Source organism: Aquarana catesbeiana, linkage group LG06 (assembly GCF_042186555.1).
Source record: "Aquarana catesbeiana isolate 2022-GZ linkage group LG06, ASM4218655v1, whole genome shotgun sequence".
Lineage (NCBI taxonomy): Eukaryota > Metazoa > Chordata > Amphibia > Anura > Ranidae > Aquarana > Aquarana catesbeiana.
In genome coordinates, this window is record NC_133329.1 from 261,333,854 (window position 1) to 261,355,801 (window position 21,948).

Consider the following 21,948-nt stretch of genomic DNA (forward strand, 5'->3'; position numbering starts at 1 on the left):
CTCAAAAAGAGGCTCGGGTCCTTAAGTGGTTAAAGTGTTTAATATACAGCGAAAGTTCAGAAAAGAAAGCTAGTCAAATGCAATATGCTTGCTAAAAGCATATGTGCTGCGCACAACGAAAGCATAGAAGCAAACTGACCTAGGATCAGGACCCGAAACTGACAAAGTCAACTGGATACACATATATAGATCGATCCTGATTCAATGTTTGAGTGATCTCTGTATAATCAACAGAACCGTGAGTAATCCACACTATAAGTTGTATTATTTAATACTACCAACTGGAAATTACCTGCAGGCTGCAGGAACTCCTTTTGTGGCTACACTAAATGTATCTATGATGATTGCTCCACATATCATATCATAATATCTATGAACACTGTTTCATACTTTGTGTTACCTCAGAATATTCTGAGATGGTTGCACAGTGCATTGCTTAGTCCGTTTTGAATGCAAGGAGTGCAGCAACCAATATCATATATACAGATATACATTGAAATATCGAGGACAATTATCACTTGGCTGGCAATTTGAGATGATTGGACATATATTGACAGTGATTTCGACCTACTTTTGTGAAAAAAAAAATCGTACAAACCAGCGATTGTGAAGCTATTATACAGCTATATGTACTAATTGACTAATCATGAGAATTAATTACCAGGTCATGGGAATAATCTCAGATTAATAAAAATAGGGAATTAGTACTATTGTTTCACACTTGGTGATAATTGAACAACTTGCTATTGTATACAGTCCTTGGAGTATCTGAAAACCCTTCCTTCTCTTAAATCATATACAACTCAGTAGGACAAGACTACTAGGAGGATGTATAAAACACATATTTAATTGTTGACTGACTGACTGACGATTGGGATCCCTTTGGGTGGTTTTCATCTAGTGCATTTTAGGCTGTGCCATATTCCATTGTGGGAAAGTAAGATATAACCTGTTTTTCAGGAATACACTGCCCCACACTAGGAATTGTTTGCATGACCTTGACCCTATGGGTGATCTATATGTTTTTTATCAGGTATACTTGGGGGGTGCTTTCATACTAGGGGAGGGATTAGGTCTGCAGACTGTGTGATTTGTTTGTCCCCTCCTTTTTTGTGAGGGGTTCCTCTATTCACTCCATTTACACAGTTTGTGTTTTTAGTATGGGTTAGACCACTGGGGAGAACCCCCTTTTTTATTCTTGGGGGCCTTCCCCTCTGGTCTAATATAGGGGGATATAGGGATTGGTGTTTTTTTTCTATGTATACCGCTTTTTTAAGGTAATAAAATTATTATAGTTCAACTCATGTAGGTGTGTGGAGATCTATTTGTTTTTTATTTTTCTGTGTTGATTTTTGCTGCACGAGTGCTGCCAGCACTGGGGAGCTACAGTTCATTGAGGGAACCATGAATGCGGCCACAGGGCAGTATTCCAACATGATAACGACCCCAAACACATCTCCAAGACGACCACTGCCTTGCTAAAGAAGTGGAGGGTAAAGGTGTGGGGCATCCTCAAACAGAAGGTGCAGGAGCGCAAGGTCTCTAACATACACCAGCTCTGTGATGTTGCCATGGAGGAGTGGAAGGGGACTCCAGTGGCAACCTGTGTAGCTCTCATGAACTCCATGTCCAAGAGGCAGTGCCGAAAAATAATGGTGGCCACACAAAATATTGACACTTTGGTCCCAATTTAGACATTTTCACTTAGGGGTGTACTCACTTTTGTTGCTAGCGGTTTAGACAATAATGGCTGTATGTTGAGTTATTTTGAGGGAACAGCAAATGTACACTGTTATACAAGCTGTACACTCTCTACATTGTAGCAAAGTGTAATTTCTTCAGTGCTGTCATGTGAAAAAAGATATAATAAAAAATATTTACAAAAATGTGAGGGGGGTACTCACTTTTGTGAGATACTGCATCTAGTTCTAGGAATAGAGGGGGCGTAACGATACAGGGACTAAGCAAGATAAATCAAGAATGGAGCTTTTATGTATCCATATCAGTTATGGCTTTCTACCTGAATTTGCCACATGTCTTTCAGTTTGTGGTCTGTTAGCAAACTGAAGGATCTGACCATGAAAGACATTTTTTTTTTTTTACTAATATAAGTTACTATCATATGCACTATGCAGACGTGCTTACATAGTCTTACCACACATTTAGTCCCCTTTCACTCGACCGTTCCGATCAGGTCTGCCTATCAGTTTTTCAGGCGGACCTGATTGAACAGTCCATTCACCCCATGGACCGGCGAGTGTAAATGAACTTGTTTCATTTACACCCACCTACTTCCAATCAGCTAAGGACAAATGGAAGGGGATCTGTTCTCTTCGTCTAGGTGGATCGGATGGAAGGGAACTCTGGTGTAAACAGACAGAGAAGTCCAAAGTTGCCCATAGAGCAAAGCGGGCTCTGTCCATGTCCATTCTGCAGAAACTGAGCGGACATGAACCGCCTGTCCATAGACAGATCCCTGCTGATCAAAATAGAGTCTGCCCTGTGTGAAAGGGGCCCTACATTTAGCTGTTCTCCTTCACATTCAAATCTGACAAAAAGATATGCACACACATTATAGTAGTTCCTTTAGAAGTTTAAGGGATACTATTTTGATATGTTACAACAAGCAGCATCAGCAAAATTTTTTAAAAAAGCTCAATCTTTTATAAGAAAGGAGCAATTCTTATAAGTGAAGTTTCCTAAGATAAGATGTCATAAGTCTGTTGCAGGCAGGAGGGAAAAATATCCTTAGTTCCCCAGTAACCAGTCTAGAACATTACAACTTTGTAGCAAGCCATAAGTTAAGAGCCTGCAATGGGAGATAATCTATGGCAGACATTTGTGACTATAGTCAAAAATGTGCAAATGGCATAGATTTACATGACTGTACCTTCACCCCTGAAGAAAAATGGAGAGTGACCCTGGACTCACCATGAAAATATTTATATATATATATATTTGATACAAGGAAAAACAAAACAAAAAATCACCTCCACTTACTTAAAGGAGCATTAATATGATCAATAGAAGCAAGAAGATGAATGTTAGAGATGGAAGCCAGTTGTCCGAGGATCTGTTGACTTTTGTCTCCTCTTAACATATGACTGTCCAAGTTATGAATGAGGAGATAAAGCACCAAGGAGCTATCTGAAAGGAAAAATTTGACAAATCTTACAATTAAAGCGGTATTAAACCCAAAAACAAAAAAAACTATACTTATCCTTTAAGGTGATATTAAAGTCTTTTTTTTATTTTTAGGGAAAAGGAAGGAAAGTTATACTTACCTGCTCTATGCAAGAATATTGCACAGAGCTGCACCTTATCTACTTTTTTTGGTTCCTACCCTGTGCTGTCCGCTCCTCCTCTTCTCCGAATCCCTTCCTGGAAAGCCGCGTGCTGAGTGGGCACCCATGTGTGTGTGCTCCTGAACCAGGCTGCGTGCATCCAGATGCACACGCAGCGCTTGGCCATGTCCCTCCACTACCTATTCACAGGATTTGACTGACAGCAGCAGGAACGGATGGCTCCTGCAGCTCTCAGGGTGTCCTGTGAAAGCAGGAGAAGAGGAGGACAGGGCTGCAGATGGGCACAGCGCTGGATCAATGGAGGACTCGGGGGAAGAACAGGCAGTGGACAATTTTTTTACATAAAGGCAGAGAATGTATAGAAAGGCAGAGAATGTATAGAAAGGCAGAGAATGTATAGAAAGGCAGAGAATGTATAGAAAGGCTGAGAAGGTATAAAGCTTTTTGACTACAGCCTCGGGTTGAAGTGATTATACTAGGATCATATGAGGAATCACGCTTCATCACCCCCGGTGGGGAGAATACTGTATAAAAAAAGCTCACTAGGAGCCAAGGTCAAGCTAATATGGTGTAGTATTTATTGAATCCCAGGAACAGTACATGTACATTTGGCCAGTAAAAATAAGCATAAAACACATGCAAAAACGCCTCTTCTGCCACGAGGTTGCAACGATGGAGAAACGTCAGTGTGTAGGACCTTCAGACACGTTTCGTGCTAAAGCACATTGTCAAAGGGCGGTGTTTTATGCTTATTTTTACTGGCCATATGTACATGTACTGTTCCTGGGATAAAATAAATACTACACCATATTAGCTTCTCCTTGGCTCCTGGTGAGCTTTTTATACAGTATTCACCCCACTGGGGTGATGAGGAGTGATTGCTGTTTTTTCATCGTGAATGTGGACTGAGGACACTCACACCTGCCTGGAACCAGTCCCAAGGGAGATGGTAATCTTACAAGGCTCATTTAGATCTACTTTATGGTGAGTGCAATATATATCGGTGGTGGGATATCACTGTGAAGTTTCATTACACTGCACATCATGGCGGACTGTTTTTCCTCATGAAGAGGATGGTTGTTTACTTCCTGTTCATGGCCACTACATTCCCGATACCTTTCTAAAACCGATTAAGGAACTTTTCAGAAGTGACTTAACCATTTCATGCACATGCATTTCATTATTTAATCTTTCACGAATTGATGGTATTGTTTTTTTTTCACTCTGGATGTTAACACATTATTGGTAATTTTTTTAGCGCTGCACTATCTTTTTATTTCCCTGAAGGACTGTATATTCACCTTTTTTGCACCAGCGGCTTTTTATTTTTTACTGAGGGTTACTTGCTTTCTTTTTTAGACTAGGATCATGAACGCAGCTACAGTCATGAGCCTGGTATGTATTTTGTCAGCAATATTCTTTTGTGAAAGATCTAAACAGCTATACAGCCACTCAATCACTTTTGCAGGTGGTGGAAGGGCCCCCCCTTATCAGGATCTTTCGCTTGATCGGGGAGCCTGGTTTGGTCGCAATTACTAAGAACAATGGAAGGAATGGACATTCCGTCCCTCTTTTGTGGGCTCAGAAACCGGACGCAACGAGGATTTGATCACTTACGGTTTTGGGGTCTGTTTGTTGACAAGTGCTTACTGGCTTTTACAGCATGTCATGAAACTGATCTTGGCTTGTAAATGGTGATCACGTCATACAAGTGAGGTATTGCCACGAACATCAGAGCAAAAGCAATAACTCTAGTGCCAGATCTCCTGTGTAACTCTAATGTGGGAACCTGTAAAGGCTTTTAAAGCGTCACCTATGGATAAGTAAATGTACCATAGTTTGCTGCCATTCCACAGGTGTGCACAATTTTAAAGTGTGATATGTTTGGTATCTATTAACTAGGCGTAACATCTTTTATATTTTACCCAAAAAATTGGGTATTATATTGTGTTTTCTAAAATGTATTAAAGTGTATTTTTTTCCCCAAAAGGTTTCATTTGAAAAACCGCTACACAAATAGGGTCACATAAAAAATTGCAACACACACCATTTTATTCACTAGGGCATCTGCTTAAAAAATATATGTTTGGGAGTTTTAAGTAATTTTCTAGCAGTTATTAATTGTGGTGACTAAATCTGTTTTCCTTTAGTTTTTTTTCTTTATTTTCACCTGGTGATCCAGCCAGTACATATGTTGTTCTTCAACTTCCTTTAACAGACCAAGCTGTCCAGCTAAAGTGGCAGCCAGAGGGTTGAGAAGAAAAAAAAAAAAAAAAAAAAAAAAAAAAAAAACACTGTCAGGGCTTACAATGGTCAGCTTTTATTCACGTAAAGCCTTTATCCCAAAAGGAAAGAAAAGTTGCTGTAACTGCTTAAGGATGGGTTCACACTGGCGTGCTGTGTTTTGGCTGCAGCGCAGGGTGTACGTGTGGTTTACGTACGTTTTACACACGTTTTTAACCAGCAGTCCATTGATTTCTATTAGGTCACATTTTTGCTGCTACCGAATAGAAGTCAATGGGACTGCTGCTAAAAACCCATGTAGAATGCATGCAAACAGAGCATACACCCATGTTGCAGGAAAAATGCAGAGCACCAGTGTAAACCCAGGCCTAAGTGTTCACTGGAGTTCGGCTTTAATTTGTTAGTCAAGTCTGTGTAAATTTGCTATTGCATCGAACACCACCCTCTCCACAAGTTAGAATGCTGTTGGTCCAAAGGTGGCTTCACGGCTAGTAGAGTGGAGACACCCTAAGACAGGAAGTGTGTTACTGGCTGAATTATCAGATGGAAAAAAAAAAAAAAAAAAAAAAAAAAAAAGGGAATGAAAGCCTAAACAAAAAAAAAAAAAAAAAAAAAGAAAAAAAAAAAGGAAGAATAATACAAGGATTGATAAACTGCAATATATTACATTTTTGTTTGTACAGTAACTTTAGTACTAAGTTAATTTCCCACTTGGTCTACTTTTCTAAAGGAGGGCATAACTGGATCACTCATTTAAAGCGGGGGTCCACCTATCTATCGTTTTTTTTTTTTTTTTTTGAGTTCATTCACAAACTTTTCTTCTCAGCATTACATACTCACATATTGTGTGTAATATGTCCGCCTGTGTCAGATTTCGTCGGAAAGAATAACATATAATTCACTGCAGGCGGTTTCCAACTTCATTGTGGGCATTTGAAGCCCACAAGTATTTATTTCCTGGATGTGATGAATGCTGTGCTCCCAGCATTCACCGCTCGTTCCCGCACATGCTCAGTGGCATCCTGGGAAGCCTGAGACTAGCTCCCAGGAGTCTGGGAGAGGCTAGAAACACGCCTACTCCCACGGGAGGAGAACCAGGAAGTGCAAAGAAGAATAGAAAAATAAAAAGGTAATTACGGCAATTTCAATTTTTTTAAACGGCATGTCAGCATCTAGGCAAGGAAGAGAATACATACAGATATTGTTCAAAATTTGGGTGGAACCCCGCTTTAACATAAAGCACTTGCAGAGTGTAACCTACAGTATATTACTAAAAGAATTGGGACGCCTGCCTTTACACGCACATGAATTTTAAGGACATCCCAGTTTTAGTCCGTAGGGTTCAATATTTAGTTGGCCCACCCTTTGCAGCTTCAACTCTTCCGGGAAGACTGTCCATAAGGTTTAGATGTTACTATGGGAACGTTTGAGCATTCTTCCAGAAGCACATTTGTGAGGTCAGGCACTGATGTTGGACAAGAAGGCCTGGCTCGTGTCTCCGCTCCAATTCATCCCAAAGGTGTTCTGTCAGGCTGAGGTCAGGCCAGTCAAGTTCCTCCACCCCAAACTCGCTCATCCATGTCTTTATGGACCTCGTTTTGTGCACCGGTCCAAATCATTTGGTGGAGGGGAATTATGGTGTTGGGTAGTTTTTCAGGGGTTGGGCATGGCCCCTTAGTTCCAGTGAAGGAAACTCTTAAGGTGTCAGCATACCAAGACATTTTGGACAATATCATGCTCCCAACTTTTTGGGAACAGTTTCGGAATTCCCCCTTCCTGTTCCAACATGACTCCACACCAGTGCACAAAGCAAGGTCCCTAAAGACACGAATGAGCGAGTTTGGGGTGGAGGAACTTGACTGGCCTGCACAGAGTCCTGACCTCAACTCAATCTAATTCATCCCAAAGTGTTCTATCGGGTTGAGTTCAGGACTCTGAGCAGGCCAGTCAAGTTCCTCCACCCCAAAAACTCGCTCATTCATGTCTTTAGGTACCTTGCTTTGTGCACTGGTGTGCAGTCATGTTGGAACAGGAAGGGGCCATGCCCAAACTGTCCCCACAAAGTTGGGAGCATGAAATTTTCCAAAATGTCTTGGTATGCTAACACCTTAAGAGTTCCCTTTACTGGAACTAAGGGGCCAGGCCCAACCCCTGAAGAACAACCCCACGCCATAATCCCCCTCCACCACATGATTTGGACCAGTGCACAAAACAAGGTCCATAAAGACATAGATGAGCGAGTTTAGGGTGGAGGAACTTGACTGGCCTGCATAGAGTACTGACCTCAACCCGATAGAACATCTTTGGGATAAATTAGAGCGGAGAATGCAAGCCCGACCTTCTTGTCCAACATCAGTGCCTGACCTCACAAATGCGCTTCTGTAAGAATGGTCAAACATTCCCATAGACACACTCCTAAACCTTGTGGACAGCCTTCCCAGAAGAGTTGAAGCTGTTATAGCTGCAATGCATGGGCCAACTCAATATTGAACCCTATGGACTAAGACTGGGATGCCATTAAAGTTCACGTGCGTGTAAAGGCAGGTGTCCCAATACTTTGGTAATGTAGCTCCAAGAAAACATTTTTTTTCTTGAAAACAATAAGCAGGGGATTTTTAATAACAGTGCATACAGTGAGGTGTGGTAACTCATAGCATCCAATATATGTATTCATCTCTTAGATGTTTAATCATATCTATGGGGATTGGCTGATATAGGTCACTGCACAACATAGTCTCTGTAGGATATTAAATTAAGATATTGAAATCATGCAATGACTGCAAGCAGCGTCTGAGTGACTTAACATTTAGCATTAGAAAGTAAATGTTAAAACACATTGTTGACTGGTTCTAAATTCACAATTTCCTTGTTTGTCAGTCTAAAAACAGCTCATTAGGCACCAATCCACTGTGAACAGCTCTGATAAGACAAAATGAACAAACTCATTATGAAAATACCACTGACCAGACAGGCAGCTGCTGTGGCTATGTAATGTAGTAAAAAATTAAAAACATAAATAGGAAAAAAAAAAAGACTCATTATAGAAAAGAACACAATTATTTTTATTATTGCAATGTCCTAATGAAAACAGATGAAACCCAGAACATCTGTTTCTATAAAGGAAAAAAGTGACCTGTTAGCACTAAAATCAAAGCTGAATTCCAGGCAAGCAGCTAAATAGACAAATTAAATACATATATGGTGGGGCTGTTTTAAGGCTTGTGCTGTAATAAAATCAACAGGTGCGTCAACAAAGTATTAGTTTAAGGGTGTGCACACTTATGCAACCATATTTAATTTTTTTATTTTTAACTTCCCTCCACCTAAAAGATTTCAGTTTGTTGTTCAACTGAGTTGTACAGTTCATAGGTCATAAAGGTGGAAAAAGTTCTGAAATGATTTATCTTTGTCTCTTTTTTTTTACATCACAGAAACCTGACATTTTAACAGGGGTGTGTAGACTTTTTATATCCACTGTATGTACTGGGGGTGTGTGAAAGTGACTGGGCAGTTGTACAGCCACCCGACTGCTTCCACATGACAGCCAAGAGTTGGTTTATCATATTTACATGCTACAGCAACCCCCCTGCTGCCACTGACATATGACATACAGTACTGTGCAAAAGTTTTAGGCAAGTAAATGCTGTAAATTAAAGCAGCGTTCCGGCCACAGTATTTATTTATTTTTTTTAACAGGCATCCCATCATAATGCATTAATAACCCAAATAAAGTGTATATATTTATATGCTAGTGTATATGAATCATATCTTTTTTTATACTTATGAGTTAGAAATTACTCTTCTAGCCGTTGCCATGATGACTGTGGGAAAGTGAAGCCCAATCGCAACCTTTTCCTGGATTAGCGATGGAGAGCTGCATGCTGGTTAACCAGCATGCACCTCTCGATCTCGCGCATGCGTGATGCTGCGGCGGCCGTAGCGTCGATTGTTTACCAAGTTGCCAAAACAACGGGTGGTGATGGAGGAAGGACCCGCTCTGTTGTTATGGCAACCTAGATAGATCTGCCTTAAATTGCGTCATTTCCTGTCCGGAAATAACCCCTATTTTTTTATTCACTCCTGAACACTGACTCCTGGGAAATGACAACTCACATTTCCCAGGAGCACAGGCGAGGGAGGAAGTGATGCGGAGTGCCGCGGACCCGGAAGTGGCAGATTAGGAGCTGCAACAGGGCATTTCTGGTGAGTAAAAAAAAATAATTTTTATAATCCAAATGTTTGTTAATACTCGTAAAGGACTACGATAATGTAAAAATGTTTTTTCAGGGTGGAACTCCGCTTTAAGAATGCTTTCAGAAATAGAAGCGTTATTAGTTTATTTTTATCAATAAACAAAATGTAACAAAATGGACAACGACCCCAAACATGCAGCCAACGTCATTAAGAAACATCGTCAGCATAAAGAACATGGAGTCCTGGAAGTGATGGTTTAATCCCCACAGAGCCCTGATCTCAACATCATTGATTCTGTCTGGGATTACATGAAGAGACAGAAAGATTTGAGGCAGCCTACATCCACAGAAGATCTGTGGTTAGGCCCCCCAAGATGAATTGATGTGGTTTTGAAGACAAAGGGTGCTCAAACCAAACGTTGATTTGATTTAGATTTTTCTTCTGTTCACTCACTTTACATTTTGTAAATTGATAAAAATATTTATATATTTTAGAAAGCAGTTTTACTTTACAGCATTTCGTCATACATGCCTAAACGTTTTGTACAGTACTGTATGTCATATGTCAGTGGCAGTAGAAGGATCAAAGTGGTTCCCAAAGCAATAGTTCTAAATGCACTGTATGCATTAGGGTAGAAAATCTTCTACATATAGCTCTGCTTTTTTCTTACCCCTACAGGAGTGCTTTGAGGGAAGCAACTGAGAACTAATTACGGAGAACTGGTCCAATCAAAAACATATACTGTATTTAGATCTCTAAAAAGAATATGAAATGGTGATCAACTTGTGAATCCACGCTATGAATCTGGGTTTCTTTCTGGCTAGTGCAACATTTTTCCCATTCTATTGCTGTACAATGTGCAGGGTACCTTAGCAATTCTTCATGACCACTTTGCTGGAAAGATGTTGGATTTCTTTTCATTGATAATGAATAATCCAGCATATATTATTAACTTACTGTTTTTAAACGTCTGTAAAATGAAGGCCATTTGATCCAAGGGGCTGCGAAAAGTCCCAGAGTGACCTAAAGCCTCTTCTGTGATGGAGTTTAAAATCTATGTAGAAATACATACAGAATATTAGAACAAACCTTTGTACAATGATTACACCTCATGCAAAAAAGGCACCATTGACCAATCACATTCTCCATTCCACAGTTTTTTTTTCTGATAAGTGAAAGCAAACACATGCTGTTCAATGGGCCAAAAGTGGTAAATAAGCAATGTACTTATAATGAAACTGTTAAATGGTGAGAAATGTTTGAATAGTTAGGGATAATGTTTACAATAATATAGCTCTTCATCCATCACATAGCCACCACCTCCAGACATCTGATATGTGATATGTGAACAGGAAAGCCCCTTCAAATTCAAGATGAACGCGGTCACAAGCACACAACTCTGGACAGCACTGCTGCACCTCTAAAGCCGCGTACACACGAGCGGAATGTCCGACAGAAAAAGTCAGATGAAAGCTTTTCATCGTATATCCTGATCATGTGTAGGCCTCATCAGACTTTTTTCCCGAAAATTCTGACGGAGCTATAAATAGAACATGTTCTAAGTATTTCCGACGGAACCAATTCCTATCGGGAAAAACACTCATCTGGGCCAAAATGTATTTTGCTACATGTTTTTGATAAAAACAAAAATCCTAATAAGTGTATATTGATTGGTCTGTGTGAAAGTTATAGTGTCTACAAACTACAAATGATAGATATACAGTGTGTGCGCGCGCGTATATATACATACACACACACACATATATACACATACACACACACACACACACTGGAATTCTTATTTTATTTAAAAAACAGTAATGGAGGTGAACAGCGACTTCTGTGAAAGGGCAGCAGGGAATCTCACACTAACACCACCAGTGACACCAATACAATGATCAGTGCTAATACTATACACTGTGTGGAAAATCAATGGGTTAACTGTGTGCCTAACAATGTCTATCATGTGCTGCTTTTTCTGATTGATGTGGCCGATTTTTCTCCCTGAAAAAACAGCCACATAGCTGCTGTGTACAGAGCCTTGTGTGGTTAGTAAACACAGGGCTCTGTACTGCGATTCGCCAAGTGGATTTGCAGGTCCCGGCCATAAATCATTGGTTGGCCAGGACCTGCTGACTGACTTGTGCTGTACCAAATCACAGCACAGATGGGGGCGGCGCCCCTGCCCCCACCTGGAAATGCCGGCTCGCATACACGTATTTAAACTGGTGCAGAGCAGCCACCCTGCCTTCGTACATGGGCGGCCTGCTAGTGGAAAAAGAAATAACAGCAGTTGTTACTTCCATTAAAAGAAACGTTGGTAGTGGCAGGTCCTGAAACGTTCACAGGCCACCTACCTATAATACCCACCTTCTCGATGCTCCCTCCCTGCATTCATTTGTGGGGTGCCCAAGACAACCTGTGTTCAGTTTAACAGATTCTGAGATTATGGTCAAAACAAAAACAATCCTGCTTTCACTAAAATCTCGAAATAAGGACTGCTAAATTGCAAATTAGTTGATCTGTTTTGAAGAACTTTTTTAAAGATCTTTTTGGATAAAATGATAAAAGCACTACTAAGGCCTCTTTCACACGGACTGTCCTTTCAGGTCCGCCTGTCAGTTTTTAGGCGGACCTGAACGGACACTCCATGGAGGTCTATGGAGCGTCGGATGTCAGCGGTGACATGTCCGCTGACATCCGACCCGCTCCGATCCGAAAAAGTGCAACGGAGGAAAAACCTACTTTTCCATCCGTTTTCGGATCGGATGACGACGGACTCTACGGTCCGTCATCACCCGATCCCCCATAGGGGAGAGCGGCGCTCTGACAGGTCCGTGGCTGCACACCTGTCATCTTCCTGCTCAGCGGGGATCGGCGGAGCGATCCCCGCTGAGCAAGCGGCTGTTCACGGGGCGGATCATCACTGATCCGCCCCATGTGAAAGAGCCCTTAGCCAGAACATCTAGAAATGTGGGTTTTACAGATAATTGTTAAAGTGTTACTAAACCCACAACAGTAAAATCAATCTGTATATGCAGCATAGCAAGCTTGTTATACTCACTGTGTAACTTAAGGGGTAAATCCTCTGCATTGTGTAAAAAGGCTGTTTCATACTGTATGCACAGATCCCCCCTCCTGCACTGTATCTGGGGAAGGCCAGCTAACACAGGCAGGGTAGCCAACCTGCACATGCTCAGTTGTGTCTTTTATGCTGGAGAGAACATTTACTTGTTCTCAGAGATAGCCAGGTCACATGATATTGACATCACAGATGTGGGTGTGTGTATACAAGCTGTGGTGGAAATCTCCTCCTACCTGAACTCTCAGCACTGGAGAAACTGTGCAGTTTATCATGTAACCGTGGTATACAGATAATCCAAAAAGGTATGTAGTGGCAGTATTTTAACCACCTCAATACAGTGCACTTACACCCCCTTCCTGCCCAAGCCAATTTTCAGCTTTCAGCGCTGTTTAAATGACAATTGCGCGGTCATGCTACGCTGTACCCAAACAGGATTTTTATCACTTTGTTCCCACAAATAGAGCTTTCTTTTGGTGGTATTTGATCACCTCTGGGGTTTTTATTTTTTTGCTAAATAAAAAAAAAAAAAAAAAAAAAAGACCTAAAATTTTGAAAAAAAAAAAAAGTTTTTCCTTTGTTTCTGTTATAAAATATTGTAAATAAGTACTTTTTCTCCTTAACTGATGGGCACTGGTAAGCGGCACTGATGAGTGGCACTATGCAGCACTGATGGGCACTCATGGGTGGCACTGATAGGCGACACGGATTGGCATCACTGATTGCACTTACACTGGCAGACATTTGGGCACTGATTGGCAGTTGCCCGGGCACTGATTGGCATTTCCCTGGTGGTCCTGGGCGGGCATCTGAGGGGGGGGGGGGCTGTGCTGATAAACAATCAGCACAGACCCCCCCTGTCAGGAGAGCAGCCGATCGGCTCCCCTAGCATCTGTCAGACGCGAGTGAGGAAAAGCCGATCAATGGCACTACCTGTTTACATCGTGATCAGCCGTGATTGGACACGGCTGATCACGTGGTAAAGAGCCTCCGTCAGAGGCTCTTTACCGAGATTGGTGTAGCGGTGTGTCCGACTGACACACTGCACCACTGATCGCCGTGGTGCGCGCCCCCCGGGGGCGCGTGAGCGGTCGTTCTGGGAGGATGTCATATGACGCCCGCCCAGAACGAGAGCTGCGCCGCCTGGCCGTCATTTGACGGCCAGCAGGCGCGAGTCGGTTAATGTAAAAAGAAGATTTATAAGCTGTGGGCACTGTGGGGGGGTGGATGAACTATTTTCATATTACTGTGTTTAGTAACACTTTAACACCAACAAACTATAAAACAATGCACATAACATCTCCACAAAATTCTCAAATACAACAATCAAACTGCAACAAATACAAGAATTGGTTATTGAAGAAGGACCCTTACTGATTTTATTGTAATGCCTGGAAAGAATCCATTGATAACAAGGTGGAGAGAATCCTGTAGCATGGATGTTCTAAACTTCTCTATAAGGTTCCTCTTGGAGCCCAAACCAAAAAGGATGATATTGAAACCAAGGCTGAAAAGGAAACACAAATAACTCACTTAATAAAAGATAAACCTGCTTCCATTAAAGACCAAAAGGCTTATAACTACATCATGATTTCTTGGTATTCCTAAATTAATGTCTAGATGTGTGAGCAGCCCTACCCACACCTGTGTCTGTTGAGAATACACACCCACGGTACCATGTGCTGAAATGTGCTTCTACAATTGCATGGGCACACAGTCCCTATATACTTCCTGTGACTGGGCTTTTACCAAAAGATTAACTTTCATTTTACAGTGATCAATTGGATAAGCTATATTGCAAAAAATAAATAAATAAAAAAAAACCCTCATGTCACTGTGCCCTTTACATTCAGGGGCAGACAGAAATGGACAGCCACACGATGAACAAGGCGGTCATAACCAAGTGGGAGAAAAAAAAAAAACACTCCACAGGTCACAAAGATACAAAAGTACCCCTGGTCATGAATATGGGTATGCATACTTGAGAACTTACTGCAGCTGTAACATCCACTTGTAGAATAGTTCTTCATATTTTTTGTTCAGGTAGCGGAGATCAGCAGCAAAGGTAGATGGGGTCTGGTCCAAAAGTTTACGTAATGTTTCCTGCAGATATTAAAATGTGGATAACTGTGTGGTTAAAAATGTTTAAAGTTATATTAAAAGGCAGATTTTCTTTTCAAATAATAAAAACGTTATACTTACCTGCTCTGTGCAGAAGTTTTGCACAGAGCAGGCCCAATCCTCCTCTTCTCGGGTCCCCCGTCAGCACTCCTGGCTCTTCCCTCCTTCCAAGTGCCCCCATAGCAAGCAGCTTGCTAGGGAGGTACCCGAGCCACTGCTCTGTGTCCATTCACACACGAAGTGTAACTTGGCCCCACCCCCACTCTCTCCTCATTGGCTCACTGGCTGTGATTGACAGTAGTGGGAACAAATGGCTCCCGCTGCTGTCTCAGCCAATCAGGAGGCAGAGACCCAGGAGAGTCACTGCTCTCATGCACATTGCTGGATTGAGATGGGACTCAGGTATTAGGGGGGCTGCTGCACACAGATTTTTTTTTACCTTCATTATTAGTATTATACATGAGGTATATAGCACCCATAGTTTACGCAGTGCTTTACAATGTAGAGGGGGGATAGCACAATTACAGTACAGAAGGGACAGGAGGGCCCTGCTCATAGAGCTTACATTGATGGGGGTGGCTCAGGGACAGTTGTAAGGTGGGTGTGGGATAGGCTTCCCTGAATTAGGGCGTTTTCATGCAAGTAAAAAGGAGGATACCATGATTTCCAGGAATCTTCCAGGACGGCTCATAGGGGAGTGGCTCTGCCCAAAACCTAAAACATAAAACACAAGGTTCGCATTCAAATAAAAAAAGCCCCAGATGCCTGTCGGGCTCGGTGATACAAAGAAAAAAAACTCAAGGGGAACTTTAAACTGCAAAAAATATCAGATACTATATAAAAATTAAACACTTCGGGTAGGAATACCTTGCTATCCTAGAAGATTCCTGGAAATGACGTTACCAGGTAACTAGCTTGGTTTTCCCCAATCATCAAGGACAAAATATAACAGGAGAAATGAGAAACCAAACCTTATTACAGTTGGGCCACTGCTTGCAGGACTGTTCTGCCAATTGCCTGATCCTGGCTGGAGATCAGGTCTACTCTGTAGTGCTTGAGAAAAAGTATTGAAATTCATCCAAGTAGCTGCCCTGCAAATCTGCTTTTCCCCCCCTGCTTTTTCTGCCCATCAGATGGGTAGGGCTCTTTCAGTGTGCATACTAATTCCCATCTGGAATAAGTACTTTTTGAGAACTATTGTATAGGACAATGCCTTGTATTCTGTGACAATGGGTAGCTACTTTAGGCAGAAACCATTGCTCTACTTTTAAGAATAATTTTGTCTTGAAATACTGAAAAGAAAGAAGATGCAATGGACAAGGCCTGCATCTCACTTACTCTACTGGTGGAGGTTAGGGCCACTAACAAAACAGTAATGGGCAGGGGCTGATGTGAATGTACAATACAGATGTGAAGCTCTGCGTAAATTGACGGCTCTAATGAAGTACCTGTAATAAAAGTTTCTGTCTGAATGTGATTAATGGGCTCAAAAAGAGGTTGCTGAAGTGCTTTAAGAACTTGGGTATCAATGTACATTTTTCAACGGTGGATCAGTGGCCCTTTTTTGGTTACCCAGTGCCATTAGACAGCTGGGAACACAGAGAAACAGTGATCACATGATACTATTTACAGCGCTGATCCCTCCCCTTCCAGTTACAACTGGGGAAGGAGAAAGAAGTACTCATGAATCAGCACAGAATGAACAAATTAGATTAATTCATTCTGTTGCGGTGTCTCAGGGATCTTTTTAACCCTTTGCTGCCCACTCCCTCCTCGTCAATATATACCATACCCAATACTGTCCCCATGTAGCTGTACATTAACCCCTCACTACTCTTATCCTGCCCATCTGGACATTAACCCCTTCATGTACATCCTGCCCCACTGTATGTGACCAGTATGCTAACCCCTTCAATTCCTCTGTGTAAGAACTGTACATTTAATGTATCTAGTGCACCATTCTCAAGCTTTGTGTTTAACCCCCTCAGTGCCAGCACGTCTTCATTTCCAAAAGAATGTGGCAAAAAATGAGACCTGAAAACTGAAAAATAGCCTGGTAATGAAGAGGTATTATAGGCTGATACGCAAGTGTTTAAGGACCACTTCTAAATTCCACCATGGAAATAATTTAATGGTAGGATCTTCAGCTAGTCTTAAATCTAAGGAAGAAAGGGCAGCTACCTGTATTTTTTTTGTATGTATGGTGTATTCTGCTCCTTCCTGTAGGAATTCTAGGACATAGACCAATATGCTACGAGGATCCTCATTATTCATAGACAGCTATAAATTGAATGTTCACAGAATTTCACATAGATGGCATTTGTGACTTTATGCTTGACAAAATAGGGTAAATCACTTTCTGACAGATGTTGTGCCTTCAAAGTTTCTGTTTAGGCACCAAGCTGTCAGCCTCATTTAAATGAACTTTGGGTGCAGTATTAGTCTTTGATTAATTAAATTGGGTATGTTGGGCAGAACCCAAAAGGGGGATTCTTGTTTAATCTCTGGAGACTGCTGAACCATGTCCTCCGTGGCCAGAAGGGGGCGATTAATATTACTTTGGCACTGCCTGTTTGCAATTTCTAAATAGTTTTGGAAAAAAAGAATGAGGGGGAGGGCGTACAAGCCAACTGGATGCCATTGTTCTTTTGCTAGAGAGTAGAAATTCTCTAGTCATTTTGGAGTTTGTTTTGCATTTAAACAGGTCTATGTTTGGTTTTCCCCACTTTGCCACTATCTTTTGAAAAATGTGGTGATTCAATAGCCATTCTGGTTGCTTCAGTTTTTTCTGCTTAGGTAATCCACAAAGCAATTCAATGTCCCTCTCAGGTGTACTGCAAAAAGAGAATGAAAAGATCTTCTGTGAACAGCCGAACATCCTCTGTGATAGAGATTAGAAGAGCTGCTTTTACCATTCTTAAAGGGCCAGCTTTTGCAGGAGTCTTAATTTTTGTACCTTCTTTCTAGTTTGAAACCTTATCTGGTTTTATTTTCTTCCTTTTTGGGAAAGTTCTTTTTCTTATCTGCCGACCTGTCCAACACAGTTTCTACACCATTAAAAAGGTATGCCGCATAACTTTCATTAAATGTCAATTCCCATGTTCAAGTTTTCAGCCATAAGGCCTGCCTTGCTGAACTTACAAGTGATGAAGCCTTCCCCATTATCCAGAAAAGGAGCACACAGGGTACACATTGATCCTAGGCTAACCAGCATGAGATCCACAATCACTGATGGTACATGGGTGCCAGCTCGGTCCAGAACCACAATGAATAAAGATACAAGATAGAAGTACTCCAAAGTACAAATACCAGCTTCTTTATTGATTAAATCCATACAGATAAAAAAAAAGACAAAAACACAGCTCCAGGACAGACATTTCACACATCAGTGCTTTGTTTATACTTCAAAAGGGCCGCTACTTCTTCCCTTTTCCCCATTATCCGCATCAATTCCTCAGAAGCATCTAAGATGAACAGTATTTCACTTCCTTGGACAAGGCTAAATAAATTCCAATATCTGCTCCCTCGATGTTCCTTATTCCAGATGGGTTTTTCAGCCGATCTAACCAACCAAATGGTCTCTAAAGTGTGCACAACGCATATGTATCTTAGAGTTCCCATGCTTTTTTTCAGAAGGGATTCTGCCTTTTTTGTCCATGGGGTCTTTAGGGACTCCCATTTACACAAATGAAAGATTGAACTTTTTAGAAACCTGTGACAAGGACAAATCACGTTTAGGACATTTAACCCATAATTCAAAATCCCTCTTCAGAAAACGGTAAATGACTAGACTGGAAACTTTCCTGCAACCTTTTGAACATTTAACGTGGATGAATAGATGTTCAGGGTAGTTTGCACATTTCTAAAATGTCAATAACTACTTTAAAGAGTCGTTTTGTTTACACAGAAGGTAAACAGTATTATTGTGGTTACCCTACTGGCATTTCATCTGTAGGAGATACCATCTCACTCATCTTTACTAGTAGAATCGTATCTTGTGAAGCCTGTTATAATGCTACATTCAAAGCAACCAGAAAGGAAAAAGGAATAGACTGACTTAGCAGGCAAAGGTCAACTGGCTACAGAAATGTTGTTAGGACATATCAAAAAAAGGTACATGTCTGCAAAAAATGTAAAATGAGGGCATCCTGGTGCTTGGCAAATAAAAAAAAGAAATCTGTCACCTCAGTCCGTGCTTAATACAAGGGGTGGTTGTAGTGAGGTGGACCAAAATAGGTCCACTAAAACCCAATGGATAGTTGCCTTTCCCATTGGGATACATGAAACCTTGGGGAAAACAATTAAAAAATGTATACTTCTAAAAGAGCTTAGGAGTTTATCTCAAAAAAGAATATCTCCTGGCCACCTGTCTTTAGGCATTCAGGTTCACTGTCCAGGAGCAACTGCTTAGACCGGGTGTACCTTCCAACTAGCATGATCACAAAACAAAAAAAATAAATAAATAAAAATATGACTTGTAAAGTTTGTTCCTGCTAGGCCAAGGAAACAAAAAAACAAAAAAAATAAAAAATAAATTAAAGATGGCTGGAGAAAATGCTAGTTACATGGCTGTCTTATTTAAATATTTCCTTAAACAAGGCAGTCAGGAGCCTTGTAGTAGAAATCATTACTATTTATAGATCTTCAATCTCCAACAGAAAAACATCTATCAGGGAGAGAGTGTCTTACAAAGCTAAACTGGGAACTCACTTTCTGTATAGCGTAAAAGGATAGAAGTATGCTGAGAGGGAGTCTTCAAGTTAGCAATGGTAGTCCACATTTCTCTCATGACGAGTGGATTTAAAAGGAGTAATATGGGTGAGAAGTATAGCCAAAAAGCTTTGATTGTACTTTTTTTTAAGAAAGCAGATGCGCACGCGATGGTACACCATCACAGCCTGTATGGCTGGACAAAGATCTAAAGCAGGCTACAGAAGCACATACTGCCTTGTCTCCACAGAGACAATGTGCCATCCATTTTTACCCTTTTAAATAATAACCTGAGTACTCCTCTTAAAATCACATCTGGGGGCGTGGTTTGGCGCAAGGAGAGGACGGACACCTGACAGCTCGGCTCCCGCTTCCATCCTAGAAACGGCACACAGCACTGCGGACGGAGTTCCCATCGGTCTCCCCTATGAGCAGGAGAGGCTGCAGCAATACCACCCGCACCTCGGGGAACCAGAAATCCGGGTAAATAGGCAGTTATTTCCCGGCAAAGGGGCCCGGACAGCAAGACCACGCCGGCTTCCAAGATGGAGGCGACCCGCTCAGCGGCAGCACACACTGCTTCCAAGGTACAGGCCGTACACTCCCCTCACTCCCCCTTGTCCTCAGAACCAGAACCCTATCACCCAAGGAGCCCCCCTCACTCCAGAAGCCCCTCTCCTCTTCACCACAGCCAGGGGGAAAGCTGGGACATGGAGGCCTATATTAAGGCCCTCCCCACAAAGCAGGACATTATATCCTACATTAGCAGGCTGGAGAGATCATACAGGAGGGAGATCAGTGATCTCCGTAAAGACATAGGCCACAGCATAGAAGATATTGAGACCACTGTAGAGGAATCAGCCTCCAGAATCTCAGAGCATGAGCACATTTTGCAAGAACACACTAACCAAAGCCAACAACTGTTTTCTGGTCTGGACAACCATGAGAACAGAAGCCGTCGCAAGAATATCCGCATCCGCGGATTGCCAGAATCAGTGGAAAACAAAGATTTAGCAATGGCGGCTGCCACTATGTTTAACCAGTTTCTGAATAAGCCCAAAGAGACACCACTTGAAATAGACAGGATCCACAGATCCCTGGGACCCTGCAACCCCAACCCAGCTTACCCCAGAGATGTCATTTGCTGCATACATTTTTTTAATGTGAAATCTTCTCAACTCATCTGTGACTTGATTTTTCTTTCCTTTTTTTTTCTCCCCTCTTTCACCCGGGTCCCCGGGAGAGGCGAGTGACCCCCACAGTGGGTCATTCCCCCAGAAGAGGGGAAGAGATGGTCGTGACGGCTTTTATGGCTGTCCTCAGGGTTACGTTTTAAATGTTTTGCACAAGTTATAAGTTACTTGCCTTACATATCTGTTATCATATGCACTGTTGTAACTTAGATATTAGGTGACCCTGTGAATTCCACCTCTTGCTCAATTAATAATATAGTTTGCTCAAAGTGCTGTTTGAAATGTTTTAATATATTTAGATACATAGGATGGGGACGGAGTACCCCTGGTCAGACCAAACGCGTTCCCCACAATAGGGCTGGGGAAAAAATTGATTTAAATCTTGAATCGAGTTGAGAGGTCAAATCGTATCAAAATTTAAGCCAATCGATTTTTTTTTTTTCACTGCGCCGGTCCCGAGGAGCTGCGGGCAGGAGTTTTTAGGCGAGGCCACGGCTTCGGCCTAGTCCGCGAGACCGGACGCCGTGGACTAGGCCGAAGCCGTGGCCTCACCTAAAAACTCCTGCCTGCAGCTCCCCAGGACCGGTGCGGTGTCCACAAAAAAACAAACAAAAATAACAACAAAAAACAACAAAAAAACAAAACAAAAACAAAACAAAAAAAAAAAAACACCTTGATTCAAATCGTGAATCAGGTTTGTTTTTTTTGTTTAGGAAAAAAATAAATAAATAAATAAATAAATAAATCGCAGATTTTTTTTTTTTTTTTTTTTCAAAATCTCCCAGCTCTACCCCATAATAGGGTTAGCAGAGTCTTTACTGCCTCTGTATCTGAAATTCATTTTAGTTTTACTCAGTAGTGCCTATTACCTTTACCACAAAATGGACACTAGAGGGAGCAGTCTCCTCATAGATGGCAACATGCTCAGTCATATGCAATGCACCAAACTAACGTACTGCTCCCCAAGGCCTCTTTCACATGAACGATCCATTCAGGTCCGCCTGTCAGTTTTTTAGGTGGACCTGAACGGACCCTCCATAGACCTCTCTGGAGCGTCGGATGTCAGCGGTGACATGTCCGCTGACATCCGACCCGCTCT

The 21,948-nt window shown here is 41.8% G+C and overlaps 1 protein-coding gene across 3 annotated transcripts in view; it reads right to left on the reverse strand.

Annotated features, from left to right (window-relative positions):
- Positions 1-21,948, reverse strand: part of ORC2 (origin recognition complex subunit 2) — a 132,910-nt gene that overhangs the window by 41,411 nt on the left and 69,551 nt on the right. For 2 of the 3 annotated variants that reach the window (XM_073633242.1, XM_073633244.1), the window contains 4 exons: positions 14,819-14,928; positions 14,200-14,332; positions 10,701-10,797; positions 3,001-3,147 (listed from right to left, as the gene is read on the reverse strand). In XM_073633242.1, the coding sequence (XP_073489343.1) occupies positions 3,001-3,147; positions 10,701-10,797; positions 14,200-14,332; positions 14,819-14,928 (487 nt within the window). The remainder of the gene's footprint in view (positions 1-3,000; positions 3,148-10,700; positions 10,798-14,199; positions 14,333-14,818; positions 14,929-21,948) is intronic. The other variant, XM_073633243.1, reaches the window with a different exon arrangement.